At 38.8% G+C, this 22,178-nt stretch overlaps 1 protein-coding gene across 16 annotated transcripts in view; it reads left to right on the top strand.

Annotated features, from left to right (window-relative positions):
- The window catches only part of MYBPC1 (myosin binding protein C1), a 121,627-nt gene that overhangs the window by 12,567 nt on the left and 86,882 nt on the right, over positions 1–22,178 (top strand). For all 16 annotated transcript variants that reach the window (XM_020800479.3, XM_072999989.2, XM_072999988.2 and 13 more), the window contains exon 2: positions 18,492–18,524. In XM_020800479.3, the coding sequence (XP_020656138.3) occupies positions 18,492–18,524 (33 nt within the window). The remainder of the gene's footprint in view (positions 1–18,491; positions 18,525–22,178) is intronic.

Genomic DNA, 22,178 nt, shown 5'->3' with positions numbered 1-22,178 from the left:
CATTCCTTGTCCAAGTTGTGCGTTTGACATATTGCACCTTAATGAGCCATTCCTTCATTGCAAACTATCTACGACAGGGACAGTGAGATCTAATTTGTTAGAGATCCATTTTAAAGTTGTGAGCTTTGTACCATTGCTGTTTCAAAATGTTTCCAGTGGAATGTTCTTGATCTTAATCAGTGGTTGCCCACTAATCATGTGTGTTATTTGTGTGTCCAGAGATACATTTGAGGAGTCCCTTCTCCATATTTAATTTGGCTATATAATTAGGTTGTTTCTACTGTTTATAGCCAAGTATTTCCATCAGGCTCTTTAAAGTTATTCCAATAGAATGGCAAGCTTGCAGAGATCAGACACTGAAGCTGCCGAAGAGCTGAATGCTCCAAAGATTTGGAGTGTATTTCTGTTGTTAATTGTATTCAGAAACAGACTGTAGCTTTTGCTGCAAACACAAGCAGGTCAGAGAGAGCAAGACTGAGATGGAGAGTAAGCATGTTATTTAATAATTTGTAACAATTTCTATTCATGCTAGAGCATCCTGAAAATAACACAAAATCTGCTCTCAATCCTTGTGTGTGTGTGTGTGTGTGTGTGTGTGTGTGTGTGTGTGTGTGTGTGTGTGTGTGTGTGTGTGTGTGTGTGTGTGTGTGTGTGTGTGTGTGTGTTTATTACCTTTCTTAAAACAAACCAAAAAGAACAAAACCACTGAGAAGATGATACAATGAAACAACATGCATAATAATCTTACTGACCCAATAAAAGATAAAAGAGAAAGAAAAATAAAGGGAAGGAAAGAAGGCATAATACTTATACACAGACTAATACACTAATTGTAATTGCCATTCTGAACTGCAATCAAAGTTCAAACTTCAGGGTAACCCAACTGTAGTGATGTTAAAAACAAGAACATACACTTTTGGTTCATTGTCCACATTTCAACAACTTTTAAATGAAAGCTCTTGAAGGAAGAGAATGTCACTTTTAATGAAATTATGAGCAAAAATTGTACCTCATGAATACTTCTTGCAAGAAGTATTAATCAGCTGTCAGGTTTCAGGGTATTGTCATTAATTACTTCCTTCTCTCTAATATAAGATATATTATTTAGGGTTGTTCCAGGATAGTATCTATGGTATATCAGGATGATGGATGGTTGAGACGAAAAGGTTGCACTCAAAGCTTGACATTGTGGGACGGGGGTGGGCTCTCCTGTCTTGCTTGCAAACTTTCTATCAGAGTTGCTGTAAGTGGGTTCTAACTTGATGGCACATAACACACACATACATTGTTAAAACAGAAGGGATCCATTGATACCACAGTGAATGAAACTAATATCCACCAGTAGATGCTGATCTCTCTTCTGCCCACCCCTAATTTATGTCTTGATAACATGGCTGTTTTATGGTAATTTTTGGGACTTTGTTGGAAAATGAACAAGTCTTTTATTTGGTTTTCCACTACACATTTTGGGCATTATTTGATGGATTTTTGTGCGATTTAGATTTTGATGAAATTTGATGAAGCCTTTGTACCACGGAATAACTGCAGCTGAGTTATCTAGCTATTCCATTTTCAGTTCTCACTAGAAAGAAGGACTAAAGAGCTTTCTGGAGGATATAAGGGTTTTAGCACCTCTAGTTGGGATCCACCACCATACAGGGCTGAGTTCAAAGCAACTAGTGTTGACAGGCTGAAAGGATCAGCTTGCTGGCTGGCACTGGTCTGTCATGCCGGAGGACAATAAAGTATGAAGTATCCTACTGAAAATAGCTGTACCAAATGCGCACGCAAACATGAGAGCCTAATTCTGCTTCCAAACGACAGCCGACCTTCTTCTAAAGTATTTGTAATGCAAATGGTTTACATATATATATCCATGTTGGTTTATATTTGAGATGGGATTAGGCTAGATATAAAATGTCTTTCATTAGAATTGATTCTGCATGCAGTTCCTGAGCAACAATTATTTTGGTCAGTTGATTGACTTGTGGGTTAAGTTTTAAAGTAGATGAAAGTCTGTTAAAGCAAATAAATCTGAGTACCTAAGAAAATGTGGTCTAGTATCAGTCTCATCCCACTAGCATGAATGTCTTCAGGGGACACTTGTGCTCCATGCAGTCCTTCATTTATTTATGGTTTTAATATTCATAGGCAGATGCACTGTATTGTAGTGGTGCATATCATGTGCTCAAATCATGTTAGCATATCACTCTGTAAACGCCCTGCAAATTCCTGTAGATGCTTTTGCCTCGCATCCATTTATTGTGTTAATTGAATATCTTGTAACAAATACTTTGCATACCATTGCCCAGTAGATCTTTGAATATAAATCATATTACTTATGTTGTTGAAAGCAATAAAAATATTCTGCTAGAAGGAGAAAAGCTGCCTAGGTAGCTCAGTGGTTTAGGTATCTGGAGCCAGATGTTGGGAGTTCGATTCCCCACTGTGCCTCCTCTGAGTAGAGCCAGTTTGTCTGGCTTTGGGCAAGCTGCATAGTCCGAAGGCACCCACAGAAGGAGAGAATAATAAACCACTTCTGAGTATTTGCCACCTGAAAACCCCCCAAAAGGGGTCTGCATAAGTCAAAATTGATTTGACAGCACATCATTATTTGACAGCACATTATTATTATTATTATTATTATTATTATTATTATTATTATTATTATTATTATTATTATTATTATTATTATTATTATTATTATTATTATTATTATTATTATTATTATTATTATTATTATTATTATTATTATTATTAACTGTAGTAATAATGTGCTGTCAAATCAATTCTGAGTTATGGATACCCCTTTTTGGGGTTTTTTAGGTGGAGAATACTCAGAAGTGGTTTACTATTACAATGCTGTGTACTGCATCATATGGTTTTATGTGCTGATAGGAGGATTATACAAGTTAGAGCTAATATATATATATTTTCCCCAAGCTCTGATTCACAAACATCTGCAATTCTGAGTAACACTCCATCCACCTGATGAAGTCAGCTATAAACTACAGAATAATCTGAATTATTGTTTATTTAATAATGATGGCATGCCATCAAGTCAATTTTGATTTATTGCAACCCTTTCCAGGATTTTCTCAATATATTCAGAAATGGTTGACCATTCTCTTCTTCTGGGAGCACTCAGGGACGGTGCAGCTTGTCCACAGCTACATAGGCTGGCGCTTCTCCTTCGAGTCATGGGGGGGCGGGATTTCCCATTCTTTGGCTCTGTAGCCATGCACTTATTTCATTGTGCCATTTGCTTATTTATTGATTTACTAATTATTCTCCTGTAACTGGGACTCAAGGCAGCTCTCAACAAGGTGAAACTAAAAAAACACAACAAAAAACACAATTTAACTGAAAGTAATTTTAATAGGTGGTAACTTAAATCTGCCGCAAGCCCTCCTCAGCAGCTAGATAGTTGCTAAAATCAGGTCCGAATAAAAAAAAAAAGCCTTTGCCTTCCAGGGAAAAAAAAGCAAGAGAGCAAATATGTTAGTCTTCCAGATGCTATAGGGCTCTGCATTATTTTTAAGGCAGACAACAAATGCCCCTTAGAAATCTCTTAGCATTACTTAATGGTGTCACTGTGCATGCAAAACCTTCCTATAAATGGAGAAGGTTACTTCTTTGGAATGCAACCAGAATACCTCAGTCTGCATGGCCAAAGATATAGTTGAAATAATTAACTTTCCATGGCCAGCGTCTTGTTGGTGATTTTATGTGCATGTAAGATAAATGGTGCAACTCACTGTTGGTTGCATCATGAGGTGTGCATCCTTGTGCCAGCAGGTAAACATAGAATCCTGGCACACACAGAAAATCAAATCTTTCCATGTGCACAGGGAAGTGATTCCATCATACACACACATGTAACTCTAGCAAACTGTTTCATCTCTGGACTATAGGTCACTTCATCTGATGCTCTGGGCTGCAATCCATGAAAGTTTATGACAAATAAAACCTATGAGACCTTAATCTGCCACATGATTCTTGGGTTCCCCCCCCCCATAAAAGCAAACAAGCTGACCCTCCCATTCTCTAGACATTTCTTCCATAATCTTATGACTAATTACAATATAATTTCTATTGCTGCAGATTTTTGCAATGGGCAGAAAGCAGGTCAAGCAAAACTACCTGTCCTTATTTATTTTATTATTTATATATTTAAAATATTTTTACCCCAACTTTCTCCCCAAAAGCGTCAAAGGTGGCTTAAAAATTGAAAGACAATACTTAAAATTTAAAACAATAAGTAGACAGGGATGATTAGCATCGTTAAATGCCAATACAAATATTTAAAGCTAAGAACAATGAGTATAAAGAGGCATCTTACATCATTAAAGGGCAATATTAAAGCTAGCAACAATATGTATACAAATATTAAAAAGAAGAAAAAAGTCACTCTGAGAAATGGAAAACCCAAAAAATGGAAAGCACAATAAAAATTTCTCTAAAAATTGCACACAGGTAGCTAGTTACTAAGGGAAGGCTTGCCTGAAGAGAAAGATATTTGCTTGCTTGTGGAAGGACAGCAAAGGTGGGGTCAATCTGGCCTCCTGTGGCAGGGAGTTCCAGAGTCTGGGAGGAGAAACAAAGAATGTTCTCTCCTGTGTCACCATCAGATGCACCTGTGAGGATAGTGGGACTGAAAGAAAGGCCTCTCCTGATGGTCTTAACACCTGAGCTGGTTCATAATGGGACATACGGTCTTTGAGATAATTTGGTCCTGGGTCATTTAGGGCTTAATAGGTTAAAACCAGCACTTTGAAATACACCCAGAAACTGATCAGCAGCCAGTGGAGCTGCTGTAACTGGGGTGGGGGGGTGGGGGGGTTATGTGATCCCTTTAACCAGCCCCAGTCTGGCTGATGCATTTGGGACCTGCTGAAGTTTCCTGGCACTTTCCATAGGCAAACCCACATAGAGTGTGTTACAAAAATCTAGCCCGGAAGTAACTAGGGCATGTACAGTTTCACAGTGGCCAGATCAGATCTCTCAAGAGATGGACATAGCGGGCACACTAATTTTAATTGTACAAACGCACTCGTGGCCACCGCCAAGACTTGGGCATCCAGGCTCAGGGATGAATCCAGGAGCTTCCCCCAAGCTGGTAACCATGACATTATGGTAACCATTGAAAACATCTGGAGGGCCAGATATTTTTTTTTATCTGTATTATAACTAAAGCCAAGACAACTGTTGCTGACTCAAGTGTGTGTGTGTGTTGTGTGAATGTGAAACCTAACCACTTGGAACATGAGCCTGGATATAAGCATTTACCTAAAAAAGAAGGCTTGTTTCAGACTTGAGAGACTCATTTCTCCTCAGAGACTTTAAATTAACCCTGAACACTTTTGGCAGGAGAAGGGGAGTGCTATTCAGACATTCAGCAAATGAATTAATGTTGTGAGCAGAGTAAGGATTGTAGCTCTACCGCTCTCTCTAGTTGTTCTCACCTGTGGACAGCTAAATCTGAAGAGAAGAGTCATCTCTAACTGTGCAGGCTCTCAGTGAGACCAGAAAACCTGAAAAGTCAAGGCTCCCAATTCAAGACAAGCACGAACCACCAGTTCGGTGGGTCACGTTGCTTCGGGGGACAGTTGAAGAGGTGTTCCACATTCCAGTGTCCCACCCCCCTCAGTGGGTGCCCATTCACAGGCAGTGCCTGGAGGAGGCAGGGCAAGGAAGCTGGAACGCTGCTTTCGATAGGGTGCCTCTTGGAGGGGGTGGGGGGCTGAAACACAGAACATGTATTCAGCCAGCTGTTGAATTGGTATGAACCAGGTAGTACGAATGGGTCCTTGACTAAGGAGCCTACATTAAGACGTTCAAACAACCCCCAAGTTTGAAAACTTGCTGAAATTCTCTGGACAGTTTATGATGTTTTATGAATATAAAATATTTTACAGTACAACAGTAAAATAATGAAATTGTATGTATGTATATTAAAGAGGCATGCAATTTGTGGTTTTTTTTTGTTTTTTTTTTTTTTGGACTTCAGATCTCAGAACTCTCCAAGCAGCATATCAAGGGAATAATAATTTAAAACACATATACACATACAATCCATAACACTGCATTCTTTTTCTGAACCTTCTGATTTAACTGATTTAACTAATACCCAGCTGAAAACAGAGTTTGACTAGAGGCAGGAACGACCTCTCCTTGGGTGTATCAAAGTCATCCTTCAAGTAGATGGACACTATTTTGTAACCCTTGCTATATTTGATAACCTCATAAACTCAACATGACTTAATGGCACACAGCAACAAAAAGATATGGAAGATGACAAATACATTGTCCTGGAATATAGAACATGTAATGATCCCAGAGAATACTCATCATGTGTATACCCTTCCTGGCTTAAATTAAGTGAGTTGAAGGCTGTCCATTGGGAAATGGTGTTTACGTGGTTTTAACAAATAGGAAATATTTAGAAGAACCAATTCCTTGTTTTAGTCTGCACATATAAGGGCTATTGTAAAGACCTAATGACACAAAATTTGAGTCATTAGTCCTAATATATACATGTGTGTAGAATTTTTTTTTCATGGAGAGTCAGATTCTGGTTGGCCTCTATTAATTGTTAAATGTGAATAATTTGATGTCTGATTGTTGATTGCCAATGAAACTGGTTAGGGAACTGTTTGACCAAGCATCTGCTAACAAAGAGTCAGGTTTGTGTAGTCTTTTAAGATATTTGACATGGGAGATGTTGGGATTGGCCTGGAAACTGGCAGGAGGAAGAGGGGAAGGAGGAATAATGGGAGAGGGAGAGAGAGAGAGAGAGAGAGAGAGAGAGAGAGAGAGAGAGAGAGAGGTGGGTGTGAAGCTGTCAGAAGACTATATATGAATTGTTCTGTGAAAAATCATGAAAATTCTGTCCTATACGGGAAAAACAGATATGCATAGTGCTTGGTGCTGGTCTTTGATGATAACAAATTCAATTCAATGTATTCATTTAAAGTGTGTGAGGGCAGATATGCATTGCTTGAAGTTCAGAGATACAGAAAATGCATTTTTTTTCATGGCTTCTGAGATTGTAAATATGCACAGGGATTGTAGTTTGTATGTGCCAAGTCTGTGTAATTACATATTTACAGTATACTATATTCACTCATTGCATTCGCCCTATATGTGAAATAGTTCTGATATCACTGAAATTACAGTCAATTTCTCCCAAAGAATTCAGAAGAATTCTGGATGGTGATCTAAAATCACCAGAATTCTGTATGGAATCATTAGTCAGCAGAAAATGGGTTTACAGTACCTGAGTCACACCTTTCTAGACATTCATTTCTAGGAGCAGCTTGTCCCAACCCATATGTCAAGAGATTTTGAACTACTACTTTCATCATCTCTGCCTACTGAAGGGGGTGGGAGAAATTGCAGTCTAATGTCATCTGGTGGTTGGGAAGACTTTAGAATCATACGCTCCAAAACCAGAATTTACTGGATCCTGGTCCCTTTCAAGAGTTTCATAAAAGCAGAAATGAAAAATTGCTTTCTATGTCATTATTAAAACTTTGCAGATGCCAGTACAAAGGGCATCACAAGACCTGCACTGAACAAGGGACTAAAAGATCTCCATAATCTTTCTAAGCCTTTAATTGTATATCAGGTGGTCTTAAGATAGACATTGGCTTGAATGGAGTAGTCTCTTTCTGATGATTAGAGATCCCAATTTGATCTCTAAAACCTTCCTAAAAACATTTTAGTGTTCCAAGTTGTTTTTTTATGATAAAGCACTTGGTCACCTAGATGAAATTGTCTAATCTGCTTGAAGGCATATCCTATGTTCAAGCAAAACGAAAAGTGTAACAGTTCATCAGTTGCCTTAACTGTTCTTTTTTACTGTAATGACTGTCTATGACAATCATGTTTTGTTTTTTCTATAGCAATTGTGTATTGTTGTTATTTTTCATATCCTGTTCTACAGCAGGGAATTTTTTCAGTTATATATATATATATATATATTTAGCATGCTTTGTTTTGTGATTGGTCATTGAAAAGGAAATACAGACTTAACTTTCAAGTCTGATTGCTGATGCACTTGTCTGAGAGGAAATTCCATTATGGGCACTGAAGGGGAGGCTCATGCAGTGCCTTCTGGGTAAGGGAAGCTATACCAGAAGCCATCTTGGGAGTTGGAGTCCAAGAACATCTGGAGGCCTGAGGTTGGGGACCACTGGTTTAAGGCATCTAGTTTCCTTTTCTTCTTTTGAGGGTTGCCTGTCTTCTCTTGACATGAATATATATAGTTTAAATTATCTTAAATTTTCCCATGCTGTATTGGTTGCTTTCTAGTTAAAAATATTATTCATATACTTAGCCCACATCATTATAATATTTACATTTTATCTCCTAGAGAAGCAGGGACTTAGCTTTTCTGTTGAATTCTATTTGGTAGTCTACTCATTTTGTGGGTCCTATTGCAGAAAGAGGACTCAAACTCTGCCAACATGTGTCCTTTGCTACCTTTAAAGATCATTTTCATATCTGCCTCCCACACTTCCTCCCATGATATCGGATTAATTTTGACCTTCAACCTCCCACTCATTGCTTGTATTTCTACAATCATTTCCTTTGTCCATTTCAACATATGAATCCCATTTAAAGCCAACTTAATCAGGTCCCCTGGTTCACTACATTGGCAAAAACTAGCCAACTTTTGTAAGCACTGCTAAACACCATACACATTAAAGCACCAAAGCTGCTTTAAGGACTCCAAAGGGCGTTTTGTCTTGGTGGTATCTTTCACTATACAGTATATCATTGAATAACAGAATATTCTTTCTCTCTTTTAAACACACACACACACACACACACACACACACACACAAGTGCACATTCCAACTCGCATTATGGCATCACAGTATTTTTGATATTATTCCCTATAGTAATCTTCCCTATAGTAATTTAGAAAACACAATTAAGGGTGTACAACATGGTTGTCCAGCTCCTAGTGTGAGATGTCCCAAGCCTCAATCATTTCCCCTTTACCTAACCTTGCCGCAGGTAAGATGAGATGTGTAAAAGTGATGGTCATTTTCTATATTCATTATGTCCTTGCAGCATGTATTCTTCCTCTAACTTTTCCTCTAGTTAACCTGTCAACCCCAAAGTACTTGACAAGCGATTGTAATTTTCTATACATGTATCCTTGTAGTGTGTGTTATTATGTATATTACTTTTTTCTATATGGAAAAAACTATATTATACAATTTTTGCCATATATTCCCATGTAAAGCTAGAGTTACAATTCCTGTTTCCCTCAGCTGATTCTTTGGAAATCCAGATGAATTTATACTAACCAATATTTATGGGTAGGTATGGCACAATCTGGAGAGAAGTGTTGTTGTTATGTGCCATCAAGGTGGAATTGACTTATAGCAACTTTCTAATAGGGTTTCAAGGTAATTGGGAGATTTTAAAGAGTAGTTTTACCAGTTCCACACCCCCAGTGAGTTTCCATGGCTGAGTGGGGATGTGAAGTCAGGCTTCCTGACTCCAAGTCCATCACTCTATCTAGTACACCACACTGGGTATCCGGAGAAAAAGTGTAGCCGTTGCAAAAAGAAAAAGACAGAAATCCAGGTAGCTGTCCATGCAATAACTATTCATATGCTCAATAAATGCATTCCCTCTCCTCCATGTCTAGATGAAGGCCAGTACTTTCTGGCAGAAATTAGCATCCACAAAGCAATTTAGTCTTGAGAAGAGCTGTCAATATGTAGCATTCACTTTTCAGAACTCTAGAGGGCACTCTGTGCTTGCACAAGGCAGTTAACAAAAGCAGCTTCCTAATTTTCTTAGATGCAGCTGTTGTGCAGATAAATAATTCACCATATTTTTTTTCATTTCGCAATCCCTAAATATAACAAAGAAAGGTTTTGTCTCTATGGGACTTCCAGAACCAAGAGAGATACTGTTGGTTCTCCACAAAACAAGAACTGTAATGGTGGTTTTTTAAAATGTACTATCAAATTTGTATTCTCCAAGGCTTTTAAATTGCTATCAAATTGCTTCTGACTTATGGCAACTCCATATATGGGATGTTGAAGGAGCGGTTTACCATTATCCCATCCCAGTATGCTTCAATGGCTGAGTGAGGACTTGAACCCATGTCCCTTCCCACAGGCATAATCACTTCAGGATGGAATTCTGAGAGCTATAGTCCAAGAAATGGAAGTAATTTTTGGATTGACACTTGAAGAATTATTTCTCCCTGCCCTTGTCAACCTGCCCGCTTCTACAGGGAAGTTTCTTCTTACGGTGTCTTTTATTCATGACAACTAGGACTTCCTCTCTTGCAGTAGCTACTTTTGAAAACCTTCTCCATAGAGTTGTGAACGGTGCTGGTCATGATGATTTGGTTTCCATGGCCTTTTGAAACTGGTTGGTTTGGAGTTTTGGGGAAGTTTGCTAAACCAAAATTTATTGTTATTTTATTATTGCCTTTTATTATTTTATTACATATTTCTTGTTCAGTGTGCTGATACATTTTGGTGAAAGACCATTTAGAAATATCTAAATAAATCAGTAATACTTATAAGGCAGGATCATCATGATTCTATGCCATGTTTTCAAAATTAAAAAAGCAGCTGACTTTTCAAAAAAAGACTGGAACAGAGGAAAGAAGCATGAATTCCCCCGGTAGGAAGAATGCAGAAATTATTATTCCATTTGGTAAACTTTACTACCTTGGATGGGCAAGTGGACTGAGACATGACTGAACTTAATTGTTTCCTCTTACGGCATTTTAGATTGCTATCATAAACCACAACCTGGTTTCTGGGCTATTCTCAGCTCAATTGTCTCCCCCTTTAAAGAATACAATTTTAGCTGGGGATGCTGTAAGCGCCAACTTTTTTTGTAGACACTCAAGTGGAATCAGGTCATTTTTTAAAAAATCACTTATTGGTACACCAGCTGCAATTTCCCCTGGATCATTTTCTCTTCCTTAATATAGGTTAAACTAGAGTTGTATTAAACATGTAACTGTCCATGAAAAATGGTCAAAAATTTAACTGATTCAGAACACAGCTCTTGGCCTTTGATTTTTTTCCTAGAATCAATTTGAAAAGCTGGTTTTAGCATTTGAAACAGGTCTAAGCAGGTCCAGGGATCAGCATCAGCTCTCAGACATCAGTGTGAGCAACAGCCTTGCACAGAGGGTTTTGGTTTCCTGTGATGAGCTGAAGAGGGTACATTGCTGGGCACTAATGATGTCATTGGCATCAGCCAATAGGTGCCAGTTAAATTCACACTACCTCTACAGTATTCCCTATATTGCCTGCAAGGTAGGTTTTGTTGGGAAAGTCCCAGTTTGATGGCAACATATCTAAACAATTTTTGGAAACAAGCAAGTAAGTGTTTAGGAATAGATTTTCCTTCTAGAACACAGGCTCCCTTGTGTTCTTTTATTCTTCAGTCCATATTACTGATATTTATATTGGTTGGAGTCATTTTCTATTTTTTGCATTGAAGTACCTTTGGATTTCCTGGCAAGATCTGTAGTGACATTTCACCAACCTTGGCAGCTGAAGGTTCATCATGATTCAATGAGGAAAACTTCTCTCCCTTGGCGATGGAATGCTTTGTCAGGCATTCAGAGTCAGGATTTGATCCATAGCATAGCCCCTCACAACAGCTAACCAGAGAGCCTTATAAGGCCCTTGGATGATAGAGAATGGCATCTAGGAGCTTGACAGAGCATGCTGGAGCAGGAACAACCATTGCAGATTGCCAGTTTCTTAATTTTTTTGTGCTTTTATATTATTTTTGTCCTGGCTGAAAAGTCCATCCTAAGGGCAATAGACTTGGAAAGGGACAGTGGTAGTGGCGTGTCTTTCTTTTCAGACTGGGAAACAGATTTGGCTTTTTCCCTGCAACTTGCAGAATTCTTCAGACAGAGCACAGTAGAACTCCAAGGTTACAGAGCTTGAGATTGCACTATGGAATGGGCAGTAGATCCAAGAGACACACAGAAAGTCCTTCATGCAACATATTTGTGGAACGTGTTGCCCCAAGACACAATTCTCCCTAGCCTAGGCGTCTTTAAAGTGAGATTAGATAAGTTCAGAAAGGATACCCTATGACTTATGCACAAACATGATAGCTAAATGGAGACTCCAGGTTCAGCGGTAATGTATCTGTACAAATGCCTCTTGCAGTAGGGACTGGGTACAGCAAAGAGAGGTTGCTTCATGCTCTGCCTGTTGGTTTCCTAGAAGCAGGGAGATGGACACTGGAATAGAACCTGTGAGTTTATGTAGCAGGGTCTTTGTTCTAAAATAATTTCTAATGTTGTTCTTCTATAGTGTTTCTTCTTTGAAAAAATGGTAACATAATGCTGGGAAGCGTTAAAGATACAGTGGGGTCTTGACTTGAGAACTTAATCCGTATTGGAAGGCGGTTCTCAAGTAAAAAAGTCTGTAAGTCAAGTCTCCATTGACCTACAGTGCATTGAAAACCGATTAATCCCGTAACAGGCCGTTTTTGTTCCATTTTGGTTTTTTTCTGGTCTGTAAGTCAAATCTCAGTCTGCAAGTCAAACCTAAATTTTGCGGCCAGAGAAGTCTGTAACTCAAAAAGTCTGTAAGTCAAGCCGTCTGTAAGTCAAGGGTCCACTGTAGTAGGAAAAGAGAAAGACCAAATACAAGATGGACTGATTACCTAAGGGAAGTCACAGACTTGAGTTTACAAGAGCTGAATAGGGGACCTGATAGTCTGGAGATCACTTTTTCATATGGTTGTCATAAGTTGGAGGTGACTTGATGGCACATAACAACAACTTGCCTTAGTTTTGAAGTGTAGCATTCATCATAAGATTTCCCCTAGCCACACACATCCTGTGATGAAATTGCCTTAGAGAGGACCTGAACAATCAGATTTGTGAATTAAGCCTGTGTTGACCTTTCAGTGACCAATCAGATCATGTGGCCGAAAGGAAAGATGCTAAATGCAACTTAGGCAGATGAGCAAAACTGCATGCTGTGTGTCATAATGAACATACAGTATATGTTTAGTATTTTTTTCAGCAGCGTTCTAAAGTAACGAAATAAAAGCATCCTTCATTACAAAGAGCTTCGTGGGGCAGTGGTTAAATTGCTGTACCACAGGCCAAACTGTACTCACGACCTGGGTTTCAATCCCAGGTAGCCAGCTCAAGGTTGACTCAGCCTTCTATCCTTCCGAGGTCGGTAAAATGAGTACCCAGCTCACGGGGGGGGGGGGGCAATGTGTAGCCTGCATAATTAACTTGTAAACTGCCCAGAGAGTGCTTGAAGCACTATGGGGCAGTATATAAGCAGCATGCTTTGCTTTGGTTTTACTTTAGAAGGCTCCTGAAAAAAAATACTAAACATATAAGTCAGAACCCCATCATTTTTTTCTGCATATGCAATAGTCTCATTGTATATTCTGTTGCCAAAATATGCCATTGGTGCAAGAAGGCATACAATATCTAGTGTCATGGAAGCATAAACCCCATTGTTTCTTAAACAGTAATCTCCAATTTGTGAGATTAAGAGATGGATATTGATAGAGTATGGTGAAACACTCTGCCTAAGGAATGTTTATGCTCTGCTATTAATAGGATTGTAGTCGGAGACTACTACTAGGGTACTGGACACCATCAAGAGAAAACACAAAACCTTGAAGGAGATTTTTGGGTAGATACTGACATCAACCCTGCTAGTTGAAAAGTCACAGCACATCAGCTGTGCAAACCCTAGCCCCTCTAAAACATTGGCAGAAACATTTCACAAAATATAGGATAGTTAAGCCTGGTGTCACGAGAAAAGGCTTACCATCATTTCTGTTGGAACGGGAAGAGCCAACATCACTAGCTTGACAGAGAATATATTTAGTCTGGCATAGTAGTCACACAGTGTGAGTATCCCAATGTTATTTCTGTTATTTGCTCCAGGCTTCAAGGGTTTTATAATACCTCTCAGGTCACATGGAAGAGGCAAGTATATGGATTGATTTTCAGCATGTGTACAGTTTCAGGGTACCTTGACGTGCAACTTTGCTGAAATTGTTCCCTGTTAGAAGTTCATTTGATAAACATGAAAGACCGTTTCACATCAGGCTATTTGCCTGCGGTGGGGGAAACCTAAGTCACACACCGAGCTCAGTGCAAGTAAAAGTATCCACTCTGTAAGCCTTCTAGAAATGGAGTGGTGGAGCAAACGGTCGCTGTCACGTGGATAAAGCATCATTCCGGCATTAGAAACCAGGCCACTGCAGTCACGTCTGCTTGGCTGATTCCCATGTATTTGTTGCAGCCGTGGGGTGACTTTCCCATAACTTCTTTCTCTGTATGAAGAAATGATGTAAATAAGGCTAAGAAGGAGATACGCATTTGTATGAGAGAAAACCACCTATTTGGTCTTCAAGTTGTTTACTTGAGACACATGCTCCCAGACTGTAGGGAGAAGTCATGAGAAAGGGACTCTCACACCACTCCTGCAAAGTGTCAAAGAGGCAAGGTCAGTGGACAGCAGGGCTCAGCTTCCTCTTCTTTTGAGCTTTAATGTCAGGCTCAGCTTTAGGCAGAATCGGGCAGCCATCCAATGGGACAGCACAGCAGCAATTTTTATACTATATGTATAATGCTAGAGTGGGAACAGTGCTGAGAGATTCTTAGCATCATATGCCAAACTACTATGCCTGGCTTTTAGTTCTGTGTGACTTCCCTTGAAAGGAGGTGGACATTTGCTACTCAACTTGAGACAGAAAAATCTGAAGACTTCTGTGTCCCAACAATCTGTCAAAGGCACTCAGTAGCTCAACAGCCAGGCTTACCTTGGGAAAAATTACATTCTGTACAGAGCCAAAATTACAGTGGTGCCTCGCTTAATGAGGATAATCCGTTCCAGCGAAATCGCTGTAGAGCAAAATCCTCGTTAAGCGAAATAAAAAATCCCATTGAAACACATTGAAAACCTGTTCAATGTGTTCCAATAGGCTGAATAACTCACCATCCAGCGAAGAGCCTCCATAGGGGCGGCCATTTTCGGTGCCCGTAAAGCGAGGAATCAAAAAACACAGGGGGAGCCATTTTACACAGTGGGCGGCCAGTTTGAAGCTGCCAATCAGCTGTTTTTAAAACGTCGTCTAGCGAAAAATCGGTTCCCGAAGCAGGGAACCGATCATCGGGAAGCGAATATTGCCTATTAAGACATAATTTTGCCATAGCAAAACAGTCATCATATAGCGGTTTCATCATTTAACGAGGCAATCGTTAAGCGAGGCACCACTGTATAGTGTTGATAGGCCCCAGGGTGCCATTGGATGTTTGAGGGAACATCAGACAGGAAGACAGATCTCAGAATGAGGGAGAACGTTTGATTTTTGTGACAGAAGGTAGCTTTCAAGCCTGACACCCATCTCCATTTATTTCCAGCTGACATTGGGAAGGCCCGTTGCTTCAACATGGAAGCCTTTGAACATGTGTGGTAGTTCACCAACAGTGACATAATAAAACGCCAGGAAGGAGGGGAGGGGACATAACCTTGGTCCCACTGTGTTATTTGGAGAAAGAATCACAAAATCCTAGAATAACTGAGTTAGAAGGGGCTTAGAAGGCCATCAGGTCCAACCCCCTGCTCAATGCAGGAATCCTAATCAAAGCAGATTAAGAACAGATCCTGCCCCTCTTCCGTATTACCACCTTTCAAGTATTTGAAAAATGCGATCACATCTGCTCTTAAGTCTTCTTTTCTCAAGGCTAACATGCCCAGTTACCTTTCATCATGGGATGAAAGCCAGTGTTACATAGAGGACAGCATGCCAGCCTAGGACTCAGGGGACCCAAATTCAAATATCTGCTCAACCATAGGGTGGTGGCAATAGTAAAACCACTTGTTAAATATTTCACATACCTTGAAAATCCTATTAGGGTCGCCATTAAGCCAGATATGACATGATGGCACATACCAACAAGCAACTAAAGTGACAGAACTGTGACTTGTGAGCCTTCTTGTTGTAAATTGAAACTGTAGTTGTAATTTTTATGATTTTATATATTTTTATACTGTTTTGTTTTATTTTGTAAGCCGCCCCGAGTAGACATGGTCTAGAGGGGCGGGGTAAAAATCAAATAAATAAATAAATAAAAAAAAATACAGCTAGTGGCAGTAGCAGCACATGACCTGGACAAAGCTCCTGGGATTGGTGGTGAACCTTCTATACACCCTAGCAGCAATGCAGGGCCTGAAAAATCTCCCCACAATAAATGTACGCTGTGCTAAAGAGGAGTCAAACCCCAGCAGGTATGGCCAAAAGTACAGCCATTATTGAACTTATTTTACCATCTACTTGACTGCTAAAACAACAGTAACTACAGCAACAATGTTTTCCTCCCAGTTACAATGACAATAAATTATTATTATTATCTTGTTAGCTGGCTTTTATCTGGACTTGGGATCTATTGATCTGGATTGCCTTCATGCCTGTTTCCCCAATCAGATGGCCAAAAAACAGTGCTCCTTGCCTGCCTTGCCTATATGACATTACAAGACTCCGCCCCAGTGGCATCGTATGCCTTTGTCCCCTGGCCTTAAGTTTGGACTACTAAATCACCAGACATTTTCTGTGTGGCGCCAGTGGAGATAGAGCAGTGGGTTATCATATGTGGGCTTGAGCATAGGACTTCAGTTCTGTAAAACTTGATTTTGTATTTTACATTATGATAAAGGATAGATTTAACGAACACTATGATTTTGGCAGGTCCTGTTTTTCTTTTTAGCAAATAAAACACTTTTCCAAACATTAATTTTGATGAAATTTAGACTGTAGATTCTCTGGGGTGCAAGAATTGCATAGTGTATGACAATCTGAAAAGCACTGTGTTCATTTCTGCTGTTATATAAATAATATCTGCGGCAATAATGGCAAAGAACCAATTCTGTTTTAATTCTGATGTACTTGTAAATGTTGGAAGGAACAGAACTTTTTAGTCACAAAGCATTTCAGTCCTAATTATTTCAGTGGGTCTGCTCAAGAAAATTCTAAAGTTGGATGTAGTGCAATACATGTTGTCACTTCCAAGACAAAGCTGTCTGTGGGCCTAAAAACTGGGCTATTGAAAATGTAACATCCTGTCTCTCAGTAAATAAACTAGAATCACTCTGTTGGTTATAACAAGGCCAGTATGCCAGTTTTTTCCTCCAAATTATTTTACTTTAATGTGTTTTTGTTAGAGGCATAAGCTGTTCTGAAATCCTGAACTGAAAGGAGCTTTGTCCTTCACTGTAGGTTGCTTTTCTTAAAATGGCTTGAGTTTTCTCTACACCAAGAACTTCCCTAAATTATTTAAATGTAACTATGTAAACCTCTCCATAAATGTGTTCTATTCAAATCACCATGAAGACAGCGAAGACAGACTGACAGGTGTTTTAAAACATGATAGAAATAATGGTGACATTTCAGATACCAATGTTTCCAAACCACATAGAAGGAAACAACTAGCCCGACCTCTCATTTTTCTTTTTTTAAAATCTTTTTTTAATTCCTATATAAGCTTCACTGAGTTCTATTGAGCTTATTCTCAAGAAAATGAATATAGGATAGCAATCTTAATTGTGTCTGTGACCTTTAACATTTAAACATTTCATTCATCTGCATGTTAAGCTAATCAAAATAAAAAAGTATTTCAGGATGCAGGTTTTATTTTTTGAACTAGGACACATACCTACCTACCTATGGGCATGGTTACACTGCTGATTTATATTGTATTTTAAATTGATTTTGATTCATGGTTTTATTATTATTATTATTATTATTATTATTATTATTATTATTATTATTATTATTATTATTATTATTATTATTAAAAATATGCCTACACAAGTTTCCAGATAGAAGAAAGGAAGGCAAGCAGGCAAGAAGGCAGGCACGATACATCATGGTTAAATCTGATAATAGAAGGCAGTACATTTAATGCACTTTCTTCTTTTATTTACAGATCATAAGCACTTTATCTTGGCACACTGAAGATTTCCTATATACGTTTTTATAACAACTTATATTAAGCCCCTCTTCAATAACCTGAGGGATGGTATTGATTAAAAATTACTGCATTTTTCTGAGATGTATATAAAATAAAGCAATGCAATGCTGAAGAAATTAGATACATAGGTAATGCCTTTAGGTAATTTAAGGTGATGTGTCCATTTTACTGCATTATTAATCTCATCTTAGGTAAGCTAGTTTGTTGTTTGTAAAACAATTTGAAATAAAGCCAGATAATTTAATGGGCCATATTCAAGGGTGCAGCAAACACACATATAGCCACAATACGTAGGTACAGTTTCATATCCAGCAGGTGGAGAGTGTTTGGCTGTGAAGGTAATGTTTAAATTTCAGAATGTTTACAGATACATCCAGTGTATACTAGAATACATAGAATCTATTCACATATATTTGTAGATATATAAGCTTTTAAAACTGCCTTTTTTGGTCCTTTTCAGATGAAACGGAAGCGGAGAAGGCACCTCCACCAGGTTAGTTTAGACAAGACCATTAAGTTTTGGGTTACAGTATTCCTCACATTAGGAAATAAAATCACAACAAAGGGCCTATCTCTCCTTTGAAGAAAATTCAGTATGTTATACTTTAATCAGTTGGGAAAGAGAATCTAATAAAAGACAAACATGGTTTCCAGAGATGAGAGATTTTACTTTTTGGAAGAATACAGTTTGCAGAATCTCACAGCTAGTAGAGCCTCTGGCCATGCTGGATGTGACATTTGTTGTTGTTGTTTAGTCGTTAAGTTGTGTCTGACCCCCCCCCCCCCATGGACTGGAGCACGCCAGGCCCTCCTGTCTTCCACTGCCTCCTGGAGTTGGGTCAAATTCATGTTGGTAGCTTCAGTGACATTTGTAGGTCCCCCCAAAAAGATCTTTTCCTATTTCTGATGAATTCTGGGTAAATTCATACTCTTGTGTATATGCCAGTTCCATAAACTGTGCACATGTCTCTGCAAACTTGTGTTGTTAGAATGTATTATTTTGAGATATTTTCAGTGACCAATCAGATCATGTGGCCGAAAGGAAAGATGCTAAATGCAACTTAGGCAGATGAGCAAAACTGCATGCTGTGTGTCATAATGAACATACAGTATATGTTTAGTATTTTTTCAGGAGCCTTCTAAAGTAACGAAATAAAAGCATCCTTCCTTACAAAGAGCTTCGTGGGGCAGTGGTTAAACTGCTGTACCACAGGCCAAACTGTGCTCACGACCTGGGTTTCAATCCCAGGTAGCCAGCTCAAGGTTGACTCAGCTGTCTATCCTTCCGAGGTCGGTAAAATGAGTACCCAGCTTGCTGGGGGAGGCAATGTGTAGCCTGCATAATTAACTTGTAAACCGCCCAGAGAGTGCTTGAAACACTATGGGGCGGTATATAAGCAGCACACTTTGCTATTTTTTATTTTTTCATTTATTTTATTTATATCCCGCCTATCTAGTCCCTCAGGACCACTCTAGGCGGCTTACAACAGACATATAACAATATAACTAAAACAATTTTAAATAAAGGGAAAAACATTAAACAAGATGGGGCAAACACTAGGAGAGGAGAAAAGGGAAAATCAGGAATTAGCTGAGGGGAAGGCCTGCTGAAACATCGATGTTTTAAATTGATTTTTGAAAATACACAGCGAGGGAGCCGCGCGAATGTCAGGGGGAAAGTTGTTCCAGAGGCAAGGAGCCACCGCCGAGAAGGCCCGATTTCTTGTCTTTTCTTTCCGGGCCTCCCTCGGCGTTAGGCTCCTCAGCCTCACCTCCTGACTCGCGCGCGTGACACGGGTAGAACATTATGCGATACATTACTTACAATAGTTACAGCAGTGGCTTAACTAAAACTACAGTAACGTGCACACTTATCTGGGATTACAGTACTTCCATTCTTGACAATGATTGAGGCCAACATTATGGAGTTCTATTCCTAATGTCTTGCTTTTACACAATCAACTTAGAGCTTCTTTCATCTCAGTTCGTCAGCTGCTTTTTTGTTCAAAGCAACTTCTCAAAGTATTCTGCCTGCTTGCAATTGAGGCCCATACACCTGCCGTCTGCATATGACAACCCTGAAAAAAATGGCTTTTCAGAACATTAAATAAATGAAACAAATAAACTTTGTGGGACTTGATTCCTCATAAATATACAGAGTATTAGGTGGAAAAGTACTCTTGATGTGGCCCTTTCTAGCATTTTGGCCTGTCTATATGGTTTGCACAGAATTTGTTGATCAGTCTTTCTTCTGCTCTGAGAGTTCAGCCACACAATAGTTTAAAATAATGTTCTGTTTGGATCAGACTACAGTGGTGCCTCACATAGCAAGATTAATTCATTCCGCAAAAATCGCTGCAGAATGAAAACATCGCTATGCGATATTAAAAAGCCCATAGAAACGCATTAAAACACGATTAATGTGTTCCTATGGGCTTAAAACTCACCTTTAAGAGAAGATCCTCCATAGCGCCACCATTTTTGGTGCCTGTAAAGCGAGGAATCCGTCCCTAAACACAGCGGGTGGCCATTTTCTTTACCCGGTGGCCATTTTGAAACTGCCGATCAGCTGTTAAAAATCATCGCTTTGCAATGATCGGTGCCCGAAGCAGGGAACCGATCATCGCAAAGCGAAATTCCCCCATAGGGAACATCGCAAAGCAATCGCTTTTGCGATCGCAAAAAATACGTTGCAAAGCGGTTTCGTCATAAAACGAAGCAATCGCTATGCGAGGCACCACTGTATATGACTTCCTGCTCTCACACTGTAGGATATATTTGTTAGTATTATTTGTCAGTTTAAGATCATTTTGGATTCCTGCAAATATGTGTGCATGACACTAATCCAGGTGTGGAGTGGCTCAAACTCCCCTTCCCATTTTTTTTACATCTAAAATGTCACCTATAAACCTGTGCGTAAGTTTAAAGTGTATGTGTGGGGGTGAAGAGGCTTATTAGAATCACTGGAGTTTCTCCTTTTTTAAACTATGTAACTACACATTGGCTGAAATCCTACTGCATAGTATAGTGAGTTACACTAGAGTAAGCCCATTTAATCTGGGGGAATTTTGTGAGTCAGCTCCTCCATAAGTTCAATTGCTGTTCCCATAAGGCAATAGGTGTCAGATTTCCAGATAAAGATAAACTTACAATCAAACTCCATGCTGCATTAAACATATACTGGTTAAAATTCTGTTACTTAGCATAGAATATTGCACTAGAATAGGACCATTTGAATCAATGGAACTTATAGAGGAGATGGCTGACTGGACCCCCACTGATTCAATGAGCCTAATTTAGTGCAACTTTCTATGCTAAGCGATATAATTTCAGTCAATGTATGATTAATGTAGCATGGACTTTGATTGTAAGTTCATCTTCATCTAGAAATTTGACACCTATTGTCTTTTTTTTTTTTTTTTTTGAATTTTTTTTTTATTTATTAACTATAACAAAAAAAAAAATCATATACATAAAACATATACGCTTACAACACAATAACAGTGTTCCCCACCACCATATACGGGACCTCTCGCCATATTCTTCTTTTTTTTTTCTTCTTCTTCTTCTTCTCATTCTTCTTCTTCTATTGTCCTCCTCTCCAGAACTGCATAGATTCTTGATTTGGAGCTCTCCCTTTTCCCCTTATTAACACATATTCCAAAAATTTACCCCATATTACATAAAAATTATTCTTTTTCAACTCTCCTTTCTTCATCTTTAAATTGCAAGTTAATTTATCATTTAATGCTATATTCCATATTTCTTTATACCATTCTTCAATTTGTAATTCAGTCTTTAATTTCCACTGTCTAGCAATAATCAATCTAGCTGCTGTTATTAGATTAGTTATCAATTCTTTAATCATTTTGTCATATTCCACATTCTCATATATTGATAACAAAGCAATCTCAGCCTTACATTCTATATCTTTTCCACAGATACAACTTAATTCTTTAAAAATTTGTCTCCAAAAACTTTGTACCTTTTCACATTCCCACCACATATGAAAGTATGTACCAACTTCTTTCTCACATTTCCAACAGACATTCGGATGACTGGTGTTGATTTTGTTTAATTTTACCGGTGTTAAATACCATCTTAAACTAAGTTTAAAAAAATTTTCCTTTATTCTTACTGACATCAG

The sequence above is a fragment of the Pogona vitticeps genome, chromosome 5 (assembly GCF_051106095.1).
Source record: "Pogona vitticeps strain Pit_001003342236 chromosome 5, PviZW2.1, whole genome shotgun sequence".
In the NCBI taxonomy this organism is placed as follows: Eukaryota; Metazoa; Chordata; class Lepidosauria; order Squamata; family Agamidae; genus Pogona; species Pogona vitticeps.
The sequence above is the reverse complement of the archived record's forward strand: the minus strand, read 5'-3'. Positions and strand labels throughout refer to the sequence as shown.